Source organism: Osmerus mordax, chromosome 6, assembly GCF_038355195.1.
Source record: "Osmerus mordax isolate fOsmMor3 chromosome 6, fOsmMor3.pri, whole genome shotgun sequence".
Classification (NCBI taxonomy): Eukaryota; Metazoa; Chordata; class Actinopteri; order Osmeriformes; family Osmeridae; genus Osmerus; species Osmerus mordax.
Genome location: NC_090055.1, coordinates 4,626,263 through 4,643,719, shown reverse-complemented (window position 1 = coordinate 4,643,719; position 17,457 = coordinate 4,626,263). Strand labels below are relative to the sequence as shown.

At 40.5% G+C, this 17,457-nt stretch overlaps 1 protein-coding gene across 1 annotated transcript; it reads right to left on the bottom strand.

Moving 5' to 3' along the window:
• Window positions 1-1,488: 1,488 nt before the first annotated feature.
• Window positions 1,489-7,546, bottom strand: LOC136943898 (soluble guanylate cyclase 88E-like). Its single transcript, XM_067237382.1, has 16 exons — window positions 7,395-7,546; window positions 7,073-7,205; window positions 6,698-6,872; window positions 6,512-6,603; window positions 6,020-6,277; window positions 5,645-5,789; window positions 5,121-5,246; window positions 4,917-5,037; window positions 4,518-4,647; window positions 3,981-4,127; window positions 3,497-3,643; window positions 2,906-3,062; window positions 2,536-2,645; window positions 2,325-2,414; window positions 2,024-2,142; window positions 1,489-1,852 (listed from the first exon to the last, which is right to left on the bottom strand). Exons 1-16 carry the CDS (start codon window positions 7,544-7,546, stop codon window positions 1,489-1,491), a joined length of 2,466 nt encoding a protein of 821 aa, XP_067093483.1.
• Between the last annotated feature and the right edge of the window lie 9,911 nt (window positions 7,547-17,457).

Below are 17,457 nucleotides of genomic sequence, written 5' to 3'. Positions count from 1 at the left end.
AATTACTTTGAGGAAAGCAAGAATCACTATTTTAATGTTAATTTACTGACTTCAGTGTGTGTATAGGGTTTAAAATAGGGTTTTTCTGAGCACACATTATAGTTCTGCTAGATGTGTTATTTGATAGGTGGGCGGGTGGCACATAGAAAGATAAGTCATCTTAACTCAAAAGGGATCAAGGAATTAATCTTATCGCCCTACATTTGACTACTAGTCATCTTCCTCATTGCTTTGGTGGAAGGTGTATCACATGCAACTCTTCCTCCTTCCTTCATTTTTGTGGTTCTTCCATTGCTTCTATAATCATTTGATTGTGTTGACAGTTTTTTATGTCTTAAAAACTTGGCTAACCTTTTTACTGTAAAGAAGAATAGGAACAACAAACAAATGCAGAGTCATGTTTTAGTGACTGTACATCACATTTTTATAGTTAAAATATATACTAACATAAAGGTAAGTGGGAAACTAATTATTGAGAAAATCATGCTAAATATCCATCATTATAAATAATTAATATATATTCCTTTCTATTCAAATGTTCTAAAATCGTTGTTCATGCAAATAAAATAAAACTTCTCGTCATATCACCCTGTGTACCAATCTGAGTGTGCAGTCTATTTTAATTGAAGAAAAAGAGACTTATATCACTCTCCAGAACATTGTTATGATTCCTCAATTGTAACATGGTCATATTAACGGAAGAAATGTACATTACAGGTCTGTTTTCTCTTGATGCGTGACAACATGCAAAACATTAAACTTGAAGAACTGAAGTTGGGATTAAAAATGTATTACTTGTTTGAGTCTTGTTTCAAAAGCATTTGAAAATGTACCTCTTTTCCGCATTCATTTTCTATTCACAATTACTGATACTCAAGGCTTGGTGCCCAACACTTGTCTGAGATTAAAGTGTTACAAATACGGTTTAGGTGAATCTTGGGAGAAAATAATTTCTCAACACTTCAACGATATAGCTTCAACAATAGCTAAATTCCACTTCCACTCACTTTGGACCTAGTTTAGTATAAATGGCACAGGGGAGCATAAACATTTATGAAGATGCAAGACTCCGTGACAAACAAGGAAAAGGAAGTAACATGAGAAGAATGGGGATTTTTGGGGTGTGTTGAATAAAGGCCATTGAGATAAAACACTGGCTCTGCTGTTCTAGGTTTCTCCCAGGTTTTGCAGGCCACTTTTGCCATGCTGTTCTCCCTGACTCTCATGTAGGAGAGACAGGGGCCTTGAGACCACCTATACACTACCTATGTATGTCTTTGATAGGATATGGTCTCACTGGCTAATTGTGTGTGGAACTAAATGGCAAGGCCGGAGTATTTTGTTTTGGCATTTCATGTTGCTATACTCTTCACTGTCCTGACCCATGGAACATATCTTGGGGCGTCGCACAACATATCCTTTCCTCACTTCACTCCTCACCCCGCCATCATTTTCCCTATAAGCATGACTTGAACACTCTGGCTGCTCTTACAGTATGCAGCAGGAAGTGCTACGCAAGGGCAGGTTGGTGGGTAGCTTGGCATACTGCTGCCGGAAGCTGTTTCTCTTGTTCAACACAGGGGCTGCATTCTCTGGCTTGCCCACTAGGGGTGCACTTTCCTGCACAGCATTGACTTGGGGTGCTTCCGTCTTAGCCCCTTTGTTGTTCTTAGTCTTTTTGGCTTTCTCCTTCTCCTGGGGCTCAGCTGAAACAGAGGGGGCCTCCGTGTTGCCTTCTCGCTGGGGTAAGGTTTCTGCAGGCATATCGGTCGGTGTGGGCTTTCTCTCCGCCTGCTCTTCATTGGGGATGTTGAGGTTAGAGGTGGAGCGCTTGGTGTTAGTGCAGGTGGAGCTGTTGGCACACATACACAATAAACAATAGGGGGGATGCTGCATCTGTCTACTATAGAAAGGTTGCTAATGTGGAGGTTTCCAACTCCAGTCTAACTTTAGTCTCCCCTTCCTTTCACTCCCCCTTTCCTTTCCTCTGTTCACCCTTCCTCCCCTCCTTTTCCCCACTCACCCATGTGAGCTCCTGTCCTCTGAGTCTTTCTGTTCACTGCTGTAGCGCAGCTCTGCTGGGGTCTTGAACGAGAGGTCTTTCTTCCCTTTCAGCCAATAGGTTTTCATTTGGCCTTTACCCTGGGTTTAAGCACAATCAAATATTGACTCTTACTGCTATTATTTACTTTCTGTAATGCCAGTGAAATGTATGTTTATGGACACAAAAAGGAGTATTATGAAACAGAATGCTATTGTGGTATGTAGTTTTTTTCTTCTTCAGTGTCAGTTGGCCCAGCATTCTTAAATATAAAAACTCTGACCTTGACAAATATCTTGCCCCTCTCCTCGATTATATAAGGCTCGTGCTCCAGATGATCTTTGGCGGTCTGGCTGATATGTATCTGCATACCCTTTATACACAAATAGTCAAAGGTTAAAGACTAACAGACAGTAAAACATTCAGTCAGTCGTACCATATACCTAAGCCACAACAATAACTAAAACATTGGATCTTGTGGCAGCATTCCTTACCACCCCATTGCTCTCCATGCGAGAAGCAGTATTCACTGTGTCTCCAAACATACAGTAGCGAGGCATCTTCAGTCCAACCACCCCAGCAACCACCATGCCTGAGTGAATACCTACAACACATAATCAAACAAATAAGTTACCAATCTAATTTCTTAATCTGGAAAAAAGCTATACCTTGAACATCATTTGATAGATTTTTACCAGGGTCAGAAAGACCATACTGTAAATTCGGAATGCCTCATGTGTGTATTAGTATATTAGTGTTGGTATAAATATAAATGGGCACTTTCGAACTAAAATGTATTTTCAATGGAAAATCTGTTTATTTAGATGTCCAGCTTGTCTTGCTATTGTGTATCTTTGTGCTCACCGACTCGGATCTGAATGTTGTCCCCAGTGGAGGGGTCTTTGAGGTGGTCGATAGAGCTCAGCATGTCCAAGGCCATGTCACATATGTGGTGGGCATGGAATGTGGTCTTGTTGGGCACACCTGCTACTACCATGTACGCGTCTCGGATCGTCTCCACCTGGTAAGATTAAGTTTGGTTCAGACTAGCTGCTGAAAAAAAACGTAATTTTCTACATCAGTGGAACCACAGAACGGTTTAGTGTGGGGACGTTGGATTTGACAGTCAGCATAGAAATGCAATACAATGTGAATATAGTGGGTTTCCGGGGAAAAATCAAGGCCAAAAAGTATTGTGTATGTTGCTATTATTACACATGTTTTGATTCCAAGTCTTAAAAAGAAATATTTGATATTTTAAAGATCAGAATCCTTGAATACAATAGAACATTTCTTGAATTTCCATTATAGGTTGTTAAAGAGTACCACCACAAATCTATTTAGGGCACAATAAGCCATTATCCCCTTTTTGAGACTGAAATTGACAATTTCAGAACAGGACATAACATATATAGGACCATATAATGGGATTAACATAGTCGTGATTGTTTTCACCTTGTACACGTTGTGCTTCTCACTAAGCGTGTCAAAGACAATGTAGATCTCATTGAGCATGTCCACCACCTGCATGGGCGTAATGTGGATGCAGATTTCATTGAACTTCACAACGTCACTGAACAGGATGGTTACATCTGGGAAAACCTGGCAAGGAAAGGCAGGAACAGTCACCTTCCAGAGTTTTCAGCAGTTTACCATAACAGTTTAATGGGTATTTTTGGATCTGAGGAAGGGAAAGCCATGATACATATGGAATATAGGAGAGGTTTACGAAAAGGACTGAAGTAATAGCATGCTCTTTGTGAAATATACATATAATATATTTTTAAGATAAAGCCTGAATCATTGCAGGGTTCATTGGCCCTAATAGCAACAAAGAAAATACACTAAATTACAATACACTTCCCTGAAGTTTTCCAAATGTTTTTTGGAACTAAAAAAGCAGTTGGTTTGCATCCATGTAGCAATGTCTGTCAGTTACCTGACAGGTCTCCAGGGCAGTGATGCCCTTCCTGAGACGGTCGGCCACAGCCTTTGGGATCATAGCATAGAGCAGGGAATCCCCCCTCTTTTTCTCTTCGTCCAGCTTCTTGATGATCTCCATCAGCTGGGCATACTTCTGCTGCTCCTGTAGTTGTACGCAAGGTTGAGAGACACTTGGGCATGTACAATATTCCTCAGCTTCTTTAGGTCTAAGCTTTTCATCTTATTCATGTGGCCAAACATTCTTCTCATGCACTGTATCGGTCGATGTGCAATGTAAGAGCCTATATTAGTGTCAGCATAATATTTATACAAACAGTATTGTGGAACCCCTAAAGGGACATAAGCAAAAAAAGTAGATGACTTGAATTCTTATTTATTTTTATTGAAGTTAGTCATAGTAGTATCAAGATCTCAAGAGACAGTTTCACATGTGTAAGAAAAGGGCATCTTATGGAAAATAAGTGGAACGTGCACGGAATGTTACCAGTAAAATAAATAACTGCTGTTCTTGTGACAAGAAGAAATATGTTACCTGATCCAGAGCCAACTGCAGTTCAGCCGACTGCTGTGTTCCAGCTAAGATGAGCTCTCTGCTAGAGTCATGGAGGTTTAAGTCGTTCACATATACCCCCATTTTAATCATGTCCTCCACGGTTTCAATGCTGCATGAACAAAGGGGAGTAAGAGGACAAGGCACCAGAATAGGAGAATAGATCAATAGAAAACAGTAGTGTGGGGAGAGGTAAGACAGTGTTGAGGTGACACATGTTTGTGTAACAGTTTTGTTTAACAGCATTCTAAGATTGACTGAATTTTAGTTCTTGATTCATAGTACCAGTCAAAAGTTTGGACACATTTTCCCATTCAATTACTGTATGTAACTGTAATTTATGTTTATATTTGTTTTCTTAAATATTGTGAAGGATCTTACATGGGGGTGGAAAGGAAGATGAGAGAGTCCCACTGAGGGACATATTTCATCTGGCCCTTCAAGTGGAGGGGCTTCTTCGGTGGTTCCCTCATATCCTCAAAGATGGTTTCACTGCATTTCCCTGGACATGATAAAGATCAAAACCTGTGTGTGATTGACATCTGAATGATTGAAGTGGTTTTTGAATAGAGAATAGATTCTCACCAGTGACAGTCTGGAAGGCCAGGAGCTCAATGTCCTCCCCTCCAGAGTTGGCGGAGCTGTTGTATTGAGTTAGGGCACCACTGTACTCTTGGTCCGTTCCCTTCATGTCCTCCACGGACTTCACATCTAACGGTTGTAGGGATAAATGACTGAATAAATGAGGAAAGAAAGGCTTCGAGAGGGGAAGTGAATCGATTTGTGAGTGAGTGAGTGAGCAAGCGAGTGAGTTATGACTGAGTGAAGGAGTTAGTTGTGAGTGCCTGAGTGAGTCCACGGCATCATGAGTGAATATGCAACTGATATGCAAGCAAATGTGTGAGAGACCAATACAACATTGATTTTGTAATTGTAATTGTTATTGATAACTTTATTCATCATCGTCTCATAGACATCTTAAATGATGTGTTGTAAGTCAGTTGAGTGAATGGTTGGTATGGAAAAACAAAGGTTGAGGTACTCCCCTTTCTTTTCGGCTGCCTGTGTGCAAAGTCGGAGTAGGGCATGGACCCTTGCCAACTCGGTACCTCTCTCTTCCTCTCGATTCACTTTCTCGCACTCCTCTTTCTCCTCAGGCTCCTCCTTACTCAGTTTTGGGATGTTGACCTTCTGTTTGCTCTCTACCACAGCTTTGGAGAGCAGCTCAAACACATTGTTCAAGTGGGTATAGATCTAAGGGAGCAGAAAATTGGGCAGAAAACAGAAATACTTCATATTAAGGTGTAATTCAAAACAACCATGTAACTACATAGCATTAGCTACAGATGGGTGTAGAGGTACAATATATTACAGTGAAACTTGATATGGGGGAAGTATAGCTTTCCATGGCCAAGTGGATGCTAACTTTGATGTTGTTTAGGTAATCACATGGAAAATGTAATTTTCTTTACTTCTAGACTTACATTTTCCCAGCTAAACTCCAGCATGGGTCGCACCAGGGTGAACTCCTCGTTGACCTTCTTGCCCTGCAGATCGGAGAAGACCTCCTTCAGGCCATCGCCGATGCGATACATGGTCATGTCCCGTCGGAAGATGACACTAAAGGGGAACATGTCGAAGAATATGCCCCTCTTCATTGGGAGCTTCTCATAGCCAGGGGCTGTCTTCTGTTGAGGCATGCGGTGCTTGAAAGCGGCATTGTCAAAGTTCATCTTATAGATCTGTGGGTGGATAAAGTACAGGCGATGGTAACTGCAACAGTACAGCTGTGAGGCATTAGAGTTAATCCAGAGGTGGTTTGACAATGGAGCTGATTGTATCACTTCAGAAGTGATACGTTTGTGTCAAACGACAGATCCTTCCAGATTTCCTGGTCAATGCAAACCTAAATCCTGTCCAGTCACAATGACCACGCACCATTGGCCAGGCAAAAATACTCCTTTCCTAATCCTTACCACATATGTCATTTTCTCAGTCTCCTCTTTTGACAGGATTTCCACTTCAATGTCTGTGTTGTAGAACTGTCGTCCCACTTGGGAGAGCTGGCCTGTGTCAGTAGAGGAGGAACAATCATCATGAGGAATCTGGAGACTCAAGTCCAAAATCTCAACCGTAGACCCGGGGTTTCCACTGTCACATACCTTTGACAAATTGGGTGAACCCTTTGCGGGTGCTGCGGTAGTGCAGCGTGAGGCTAGTCTCACACTCCTCCTCCACACAAAAGCTAGGCGGCTGCACCTTGGGGAAGGAGAAGCGGAAGTACTCGTGCAGGTTGTCCAGTTCATTGATGAAGTCACGCACATTACGCCCCAGCACCTGTCACAGATAGGAAATTATATATTCAGCCATCTTTCGTATTGGCTTGGATACATCGTACTTCAAATACAAACCAGGAAGTTTAATATGTGTGCGTTTGTCCTACATGAGAGTCTTGTATTAAATATTGAATTCATCTTTAATCAAAATCATTGTCATTTTTTATAGATTGCTCTTAATTCCAAAGGTTGCAAGGCCACCTTCAGAATCCTCTCATAGCCATAGTTGCCGATCCTCTTCACCATGTAGACTCCAAAGGCATACATCAGCTCGTCGTGGGTTTTTCCCAGTACCTCGCCAGCTGCCTTGGCTAACCGTAGGATGAGGTTGTCACTGTAAAAAAAAAAATAATCTACATCACAATAGGCACAGCTTTCTATGTTGCGTTCACATCCAAGTTTACAACTCTAAATATATTTAGTTGATGTTAAAGCGACAGAAAGTGGGTTTGAGATTTGAAGGTTTGAAAAAAGTAACCAACATCATGGTGATTAATGTGAAAGAGCATGACGATGACCGTACTTGTACATCTGATGGCGGACAAACTTCAGATGGGGTATTTCTGCTCTGGCCTCAATCAGTCTCCATACATCCTCCCCATAGGACTCATTGATGTAATCATTTACTGCTTCCAAGTACAGGCCGTACATCTTAAGGGGGTTAGGGACCTCCATTTTGATGCCTTTGTTAACTGCTCAACTGAAATATTGAAGGACGAGAAGATAAGGACAAAGTGGGTGATTAATTATAACATTTAGGTGAACATAGTTTTTGTTATTTGAATTATAGTCTATTAAACCCATATATGGGTCTGTGGGACCAATTTTCCATGTTATTACAACACAGTATTTCCAAACATTATTGTGATACATTAGAAAATGTGTTATTTTCCAACACTTTATCACAGTAAAATGCAAATTGAGGGTTCAGTTACAGAAATTATGGCTGTATTGTTTTAAAAATACAGTAATATTGTGAGTCCATCAACCCGCAGACATTGGGTGAGGACCAATAATATGAACACCACACAAGAATTGAAACCTATTAACACACACTGGTCGATAAACTAGCCTGTTCAAGATAGTTGTAATTGAAAAAGAAGCACTACTAAACTACATCACCAGATTTTATCTTTGAAAATCAACCAGATCTCGTCCAATACATGGGATTACGTAGAAGAACACATAAATGCAGAATAAGCATGTTTCTTTAAGCATCACAGAGGATGAAAAGACAGGTGTCCTTACCTGCAGTGCGTCTATGCCGTGTAATCCAGGAGTCCAACTGTTCCAGCCTACGCCACAAACAATTCTGGTCCCTGCTGAAAGCCAACACCTGCTTGTGACACCCAGCCTCTCCTGACACTCCTCTGTCAGGTCAATAGGTGGCCTGGGTTAAAATAGCAGTGCCAAGGCATGTTTCTGGCAGGTAATCAAAGAAAGAGGGGTGGTGATGAATGTACAACACTAGTCAAACAAACTGTACAGAAAGACTTAGCAGGCTATTATCATGTATGTGAGCAAGTTTCTTTCCTCCAGGTACACTCTATCACTTTCGAGGATAATGTTGTTTATTGTAATTTGTTTAACTACATGCTCTTCTGGTTCTACCCATTGGCACTTATTTGCTTTTCACACTGCATGCTTCATGTTTTGGCTACCCGCAATGTTTTTGGGGCTATCTCGTTGTTTATGATCATTTACCTATGCTCTTTTTGTAAAGCTCTTTCTTGTAAGGCGCTTTGGATAAAACTGTCTGCTAAATGAATAAATGTAAATGTAAGTTATGTATGCCAATAGAAAGGTGTGTTGGTCGATTCAAGCGGATCTCTTGTGAGGGAATTTCCCTGTTATAATTCTGTTACTGTACTATATGTGTTACAACTATACATTTTACATCTATATTTATTTCCACACATTGACTTCAATTAAGAAAAGTATTATATTATCGGCATGCATTGCATAATAATATTTCTTAGTGAGGCCAATAGGAACTTAATGTAACAGACCTAGATTTGAATATTCCTTTAGATAAGCAGCATATTCAAGTGAACGGTTGGATGTGTCCTAACAGATAACATTTTCTTTGTGTTTCGACAGCGCAGAATACATTTATAAACAAATTAAGTGTTCTATTATAGAGTTAATATGTTTTTCTGCATCCTACATGTTTTGCATTAATAAGAAGAAATAAGCACATGCCAATGACATGAAAATAATGACACAAAGTACATGAAGGAATAGTATATGCATTCCCAAAAATCTGGCTTTTTGGACCAAAGTGACTTTGACTTAAATATTCATTCACTTATTTGAACCAGAAATCACAAAGCAGTAAAGCAGGCCTCACCAGGCACAGTGACCAGGTAGAACCTGTGGTCCATATTAATTTATTCCTCTGATTTCCACTGGAGGACACTGTTACATCACTTGCACCACAAGATGGAAAGTTGGCTCAAGGTAAGGTGAGATAGATTGAAAGCCAAAGAAAATAGATTGCTTCCACCTGCAAGCTCTGTCCACACTGTATGTGTAATGACAACTTTGCAATTTGATCCTACTGTATATTTTCTGTGTAGAATTTACTCCCGCTAAACCTTTTAGTCCCATATTTGTTATCATAGAGACTGTGCCAAATTGAGGCTTGCATATATTGTGTTTTGAGCAATAAAGTTTTACGTCCAACCACAAATGATCCTTTTCCCATGACCTTGTACACCGCAATTAATAAAAGTATGTGTGTTTTCACCAAAAGTAACTAGTTAGATAAGTGGGGGGTCCTTCCACACATACTTTGCCTGTTCCCCAGGTTCTCTGTCCAGGTGTTCCAGCCTTATTTAATGGCTTCTTGTACGGTGTGGCAGCAACCCAGGAGGTCCATGGCTGGCTCTTAGCTTGGAAATGGAGGGAAGATAACCAGGTGCTGATGGTGCCAACCGCTTCTCTTCAGATTGATGCCTTGGGCATTTTTATTGCAGGGGAAATTACTCATCTTATCCAGCTTTAAGTCCAGATACATCTCATCCTTTACTAGGTCTACTTTAGATTGTTGTGAAGCCCCCCATTTGAAAGCTAGTGTACAGCAACATCGCGGTTGCATATCCTTTGATGTACACTCTCTTGGTCTGACCCCCCACTAGGCAAGAAACATACACACACACACACTTTTCTACCCTTTCCCTGTCTATTCCTCACTTGTTATCTTTCAAGGGAGTTATCAGGCTTAGCTTGTGAATGATTTGATCTGTAGAGAGTACTGGTGACAGTGCAGGAGATCATGCATACCACATTCAGCACCAGCATAAAATGTAGACTGAAAGATGGCTTTGCATGTGTTCATCTACAGCATCTGAATAGGGGCCACAGACTGCATGTGGATATTTACACTGACTGTCATGTATTGTACTGAAGGTGGGACTGGGACACAACAAGTATTGTAAACATTCGACCTTGCCAAACTAGGAACATGTTAGCTGCTGAATGCATATATTCCTGTTTACCCCTGAATAGCTGCTATATATGGATGATTCACTGGATACAGCAAATGGAAATCTCCGGCTCTGGATGTGCTTTTACTTTTGCATCCCTGTGCTTGAATACCTAATAGGAGTCTATCTGTCTACAGCCTTCCTATATCTCTGTCTCCACCTTCAGCGCATTCCCTGCACAACAATGTGCCATATTTCTCTCCTGTAATCCCATGATACCACCCTCTTATTGGTTTTTACTGTACACACAGCAGTAGCTGGGGTTGTGCTACGTTAGGTGAATGCTAACAACGGGAGGGTGACTCATTGTGGATCCTGGCAGAGGGGCTAGCTCTCACCACTTTAAATCTCTCTTTATTTCTTTTTGTCCCTTTGCATTCTTCCACTTTTCTTTCTTTGGCCTAATTTATTACTCTGTTTGTTTCTCTATCTCTATCATTCCTTCTAAATCCAATCCCCAATCATTTACACATCCATATACATTTGTTCAGCTCGTTTTCAGTCCCTTCGGTTACCAGCTCACTCCCGCTCCCATACTCTGACATTCCAACTCATTCACCCTTCCATTCACCACCACATAATTGTTAGACTGATATCTGGCCAGGTTATTGTGGAGGGGCCGTATTAAAACTCACAGGCCTAGCCATATCTTCCATTGCTGACTGCATTAGTCTAATTGAATCTTCTGACACAGTTTAAAACCATACTGCTGGGCGGTCTGTTACTCCTTTGCATTGATTTCTATGTGCCCCAGTGTGGTAGAGATAATAGTGTTGGACAAATCACAGTTCTCATTCAGTCTCTCCCCCAAGGGCTTTTCAGTAGTCTGCAGTAGTACTACAGGCCTCTTGGAGGTGTACCTTTTTTTGTTAAATCCTAACAAAGGCAATTGTAAAATGAAGGGGAAAAACAGACTGCTATAAAAAGAAAGTAAGAAAAAATTCCACCATCTGCATAACAATATTCCATTAACTTTGCAAGGCTCTATAATGGTACATTTATGCATTCAGTGCCTTGAATATGAAATGAAATTATTGCAAGGGGAGAGGAAAGTAGCCATTTCCTCTTTTCCAATTTTCCATCTTTCCTTTTCTGCCCCTTGCCTTATCATGGGTGACACTAATCCAATTTCTGTCAGGCTTGTGACAGCTCTAATGTGGTTTGTATACTGATTTGTCCCTCCCTGTGTATACATGTGCACGCACACACATGCACTGAATAGACACACACACACACACCATTGTGATTTTTCCATCATCCATGTGTTATATGGATGATATATATATGTCAGTGTTATCAGTCATGGCTGCCACTTGGTAGGTAATTAGGTCCTTCAGGGCAAAATTACCTATACTGCTAACCTACATAAAATCATATTGACAGTCTCTTTGACACTGTGCGGAGGGAATTCAAAAGAGAAGACCCCTCTTTGGTACTGTTGGAATTTTTCCTTGGTTAAACCATAATCATCTCCTCTTCACAACTTTCCAAGACATATACAAAAAGTAGAAGTCTGCTTATGTTTTACCTTGGGCCCAAAACCAATCCATGTAAAATAAGTGCAGAGTAGCATATTACAGACATTTATCAGCAGACATTGTCTCAGAGGATTTTTTGTTTGTTTGTTTGGATGATAACCAATCAAGTTAACATAAGTTTTTACTAAAAGTTATAATATATTATCAGTCATTTTGTCATTAAAATAATGATGTAATCCCACTAACACGATAGGACATAATATTGTCCTATTGACTCTGAGGTGAAAGAGGTCTCATTGACATTCATACTATCATCAGGTCTGGAAACATGGAAATGCATTTTTTTTTTTTACTATGTCAAAGGACCCATCATGGTGTATCCATTCAGAGCACAGTTGTTTACATCAACTGTATTCAAACTAGAGACAACATAAAGTAAAAAACATCATAGTGAATGGTGTGGTGTAAATCGTTTAATTGTATCATGCAGTACACCTGTATAGAACAATCGGCATTCATTATGTTTCTCCCCTCGTGTCTCATTTGTCCTTCCCTTTGTCACTTGTTTGTATGAGCATTAATTAGTTTTTATTATGTCTTATATTGCAGGTGACAGTCTTATCAAGTCCTGCTGTTGCAATATATTCACTGGTTCTCAAATGTTATAGCTACTTTTCTCCCTCTGGGTCAACTAGCACAGCAGCACAGAGCAGGACCGGTTAGTTTATAGCCTTTGAGCCCTGCAGCCCTTCCTGTCTTTGAATTTTAATTACATCCCCCTCTGCTGGAGACTGTTGTACATCACACCCTTTCTGACAGGACTTGGATCAGCATGTAATGTCTCTAATCCCACTAGAAGGCCTGTCCTCTTGGTTGGAGTCTCAGTTTGGCATTGGACAGGCCTTGTTAATCCTTGGCAGCTGGTTTGGATGCTGGAGGATTCTGCTTCCGGATGTTTATTCTCTGCACAGTTGGTTTCTTTTCCTCTCTTTCGGCTTTTTGATGGCAGTTAGGTATTATTGGACAACCTGTGGTCAAAGCTATTTGGTAGATTAGCAGGTGAGATTTGTACTGTATATAGTTCAAATAAATTGCCAGTGATTACTATGAATACTAAGCTCAGAAGCCTACAGTATTTCGCTTTTAACAGTTTACGGTGTGGTTTCTTGTGTTTGGCTTGTGAATCCCTGAACATGTCTCTCCATGTGGTTGATTTTGGCTCTGGTTACCAAGTGGCAAATCTATGCCCAATCATGTGTGGAGCCTGGTTCCTTCACGCAGGGGGAAATGGAAACCAGATTGTTGGTCTCTTATGTAGAATTTGGCTAATGAGGAGCCTGGCAACATGCTTGCCCATATGACAGCTTCCAGCCTAATCCTTGTGCTCCTGTCTGGCCTTGTGGCCTTTTTTTTTTAAAGCTCGAAACTTAAGCTCTGCCATCATAAAACACCCACTGTTTTACCAATTGTAAAGAAGAAGAAACAATTCTGCACAGCAAAAATAGCAAAGTGATTTCATTTAGTTAAAAGTAAACAGAAATATTGGAGAATTATTTAATACATGCACAGTTTGGTAACTGTAGGGAAATATTTGGAGTTTGTACACAGTGCCTCAAAGTAAGCTCCAGTAATGAGTTTTGTTGCGGTGGGAAGAAAACAGACCCAAGGGAGAATAAGGAGGCATTGATTTGTGTACAGTGTGTAGTATTTGTGTTTTGTATGTGTGCATGTATGCATGTTTATGTAATTATTTTGATTTAACAAGGATATCAATTGAGAAGGACTCATACTGTACCTGGATGTAGCTCCTTATTATAATTATAGTTATTATTATATTATTATAGCTCCTTATTATTGTCTTTCATTGAAAATAAACATAGGCTAGCCTGGTCCCGTAAATGGACAGAGACAAACAGATTGAAATGTAAAAACATGTTGTTCCTTCCCTTGTGTTCTCTTGCCTCATGCAGCGCAACAATAATTAATTTACAAACAATCAGATCGCATCAACCTATTTATAACGCATTACCTGAATTATAACAATCTTTGGTCAGTTAAGGCCATGGATATATCTCCTCTAACCTTCACTAATATCTGAGGCCTCAGCTAACTAATTACAATCATTATTCTAAAGGAGAACCCCTAAGCTCAAGAACAATTACAATTTCAGACTCCGATTGCAGTCGGAGGGCCAGCATTTAGGAAGTGATTGCACCCCAGAGGATGGACGTCTCAATCGATCAACTCAAGTGTGGCTCGGTGAAAGCTGTGCGAGAGGGACTGGCCTCTCATTTCCTCAAAAACCCGCTAATTTGTTATCACCTGCGATGTTCCTCTCCTCCCTGTGACCACCCAGCCTAGCATAATGCTGCCACAGGCGCAATGAGATTACCACCAAGCCTGGCCCTCCCCGTACACAAAACAAATGTAGACCTCCAGCAGCAGACAGCGAGGGAGAGGATGTAACTAGATTTTCAGACCCCATTGTCTTGCAGTATGCTGGGTGGTGAGATAAACTGAATCTGGCGGGGGTGCGCTTTTCCCACACCAGTGCCAGATGCTTGCAGCATGCCAAGGCAGCCACGTGGCACCCTCGCCTCTCCACCCCAGCCATGCGGTGCCAGATTGATGCTCAATCTGTGCATTAATGTGGCAAGTCTCATCTTTCAGATGATTAGCATTCCCATCTACTCTTCTGTTTTGCCCTCAGGGAAGGAAGTCAATGTGTTACGGTCCAAAAAGCCTGCCTCAAGGATGCCATGAAGAAGACGATGGCTCAGCATTTTATAATTCCCACACTCCAGCCTATCTGCTCCATTCTATTAACATGTCTTAAGCATTGCATGCGCCTGAGAGAAAGTATTGAGATAGAAAGTGAACCAATCCCTCCCTTCACATTGTCAAGACCATACGGAGAGGGCTTAGAATTGAGTTTACTGTAAACGCTGATCGGGATGCTCAGCCCTGCTTCAGGGCTTTATCTAGTATCAGGCTGGTATCAGAATCACCGGGGGCCAACATGAACTACATCTTTTTAAGGTCAAGGCTAGATTAAATTTCTGCAAGCTGTGTAAATGTACCTATTCCATTCTGGGCCGATAGAAAATGTATCTGTACAACAGCAGGCTTTCGTTCCTTTTTTTCTCTTTCTAGAGAGCACGGTGCAGTATTCTTCTGACTGCAAAACTAAAAAAAGATTTACTCTTGTTTAGCAGATTCAGGCCTGTGTATTCTTCAGACTGGTCCTCACGAACCATATGTCTACTAACATCTTGGACAGTCAATTTTAATGTACCAACATTAACATTAATCTATATTAAATAGATAAGGTGACAATATATTTTGTCAACTGTATTATGTAGGTAATATAACATTTTCAACCCTTTATAATAAATGCTATGCAGCTGATTGCAATAAACCATCAAGTACGTCTGTGTATCATCAATGGCATAATATATGACCTTTCCTTACTTTTATCTTCATCACTTTTTCTTGCTCTTTTTCCATCCCTCTTTCTTTTGCAATGCAATTAACTTCACTTAAAATTGTTCAAGTGGTTTTTATTGAGAATCAGATAGCTACTGTGCCCTAGGCTCTGTTTAATATTTCATCTACAGCTGTGGAAATCATTAGATAAGATTCTCCATTTGCATGCAATTTCTTTAAGCGATTCTTCCAACTCACCAAAAATATAGAAGAATCAAAATGCAATACTTAAACATTTTCATCCCAAATCTTCATGACCTTCCTTTTTACCTTTTGCTCTAAACAAATTATAGGGTTGAACACATAGTAGGTATACTTGAAAAACTTGACCTTCAGTAACTTCATGGTGTCAAGTATGGATGGAAACTTGAATTTTAACAATATTGTCAAGGATCATTAGAGTACCACCTCAATATATGACTGAAAGAGTCTTAGATTTAGTTTTGTTCAAAATCCATAGCAACACTTAATTTGTTTCTTACACCAGGATTACCTGTTCTGAAAGCAATCCGACAGTGTACACAAGTGCAAAGCCCAAAAGAAAATGCAAGGAGATTTTGCTACATACGCCTTTTCACCTTCTGTCTTACTATCTCACCCAATGTCTGATACTCACAAGCATCAACACCTCCACCCCAGTCCCATCTTTCAATGTGACCTGGACATTTCTCACCATTTAGCTTTGAAACAGTTATTGATCCTCGTGTAAACAGAACGAAGCCCCCTTTTCCCATGATGCAATTTCAGTCTAACTCATACATCAATACATTGATGCACTCCTCGGAAGCTGGACGCGAACATACTCCCAAATTGATATCCAATGTAAGCTAAATGAACAGCCACAAAACTCCTCCTGCCCTTCTCCCTCTTTCGCTTTCTCTCTTTCCATCTCTGATTCATCTTCTCAAGCAAGATACCAGGCATGCCCACCGTACATCTCAAACAGTCTGTATTTCTTCTTTTTAGGTGGGACGTGTTGATTTTGTTGGTTCCTCACGTCAGTGCTCATTTGGACTATCTACTGTGCTTTCAGTTCTGCAGTATGTCTAAGCTCAGAAACACAGTATGTTAAGATTAGATACAAAAACATGAACTGTAGAAAATAAAGAAATGTTTCAGGCAAATTAACTGCCTTATATAACCATTCAGACAGCACTGATGCTATTCCCTGTTTTGTTTTTCTGCAGCCTGATGCCGACTTGAGATTTCAGACCCAGTCTCAGGCATTAGGCCCAGTCCCATTGTGCAGAGAAAATATGGATTGTGTGCACTTTTCATTGTCAACTGTGACCCCATATGGAGTTTTGGTGCTGGGACAGTGCATATAGAGAGCACTACTCTACTAAATGAAATTCAAGTTTTATGCACAGACAGAAATGAAAAGAGCTTTCTCTCAGGCATTTGTCAGTAGGCCTCATTTTCTTCCAATTGGTGCATTTAAATCAACTTTTCAGTCATGAATCACTTTGTATAGACATGGTGCCCATTACAGCAGCATAATGTAAACAAGTACAAAAGCATGAGAGATATTGAGGGAAAGTTGCAAATGACAGTGAATTACGTTTGTTTGTTGCAGTATAATGACAGATATGGTAGGCACGTAACTAAACCTTTTAGGGTACAAAACTATCACCATTTATTAGAAACCAAAGTTGGAAATAGACAGGGGCAGTAGCAGGATCTGAGAAGGGACACTTAATGTTCAATGAGGTGTGTTGACAAAAAGGGTCCAAGGCCTGTATAGTATTAAATGGTTGCATAAATTCAACAACAAAATTAACAGATTGCCCCCTAAGGGTAAGCATTGGCTTAAAATGGACTGCAGTGTTTAGAAAGCGGCAGACGCTGGCTTTATGTTTTCTTGATTTGCATTCCAGTCTGAATACGAGATTTGTGGTTTAATCCACAGTCATGGTAAGCGGATGACAGGACATTGCATGGACATTATTTCAGCGATGAAACAAGCAGTTAGAGGATGAAGTGGGACGAATTAGTTTGATAAAATATGAATGGTTATCAGGACACACACACTGTTTATCAGTCAGACCAACATAGCTTTTTTCCTTGCAAATGGCCAATGGCCAAACATCTGGCCAACATTACCCGACCATTACCCATTACCCGTCATTTGTAT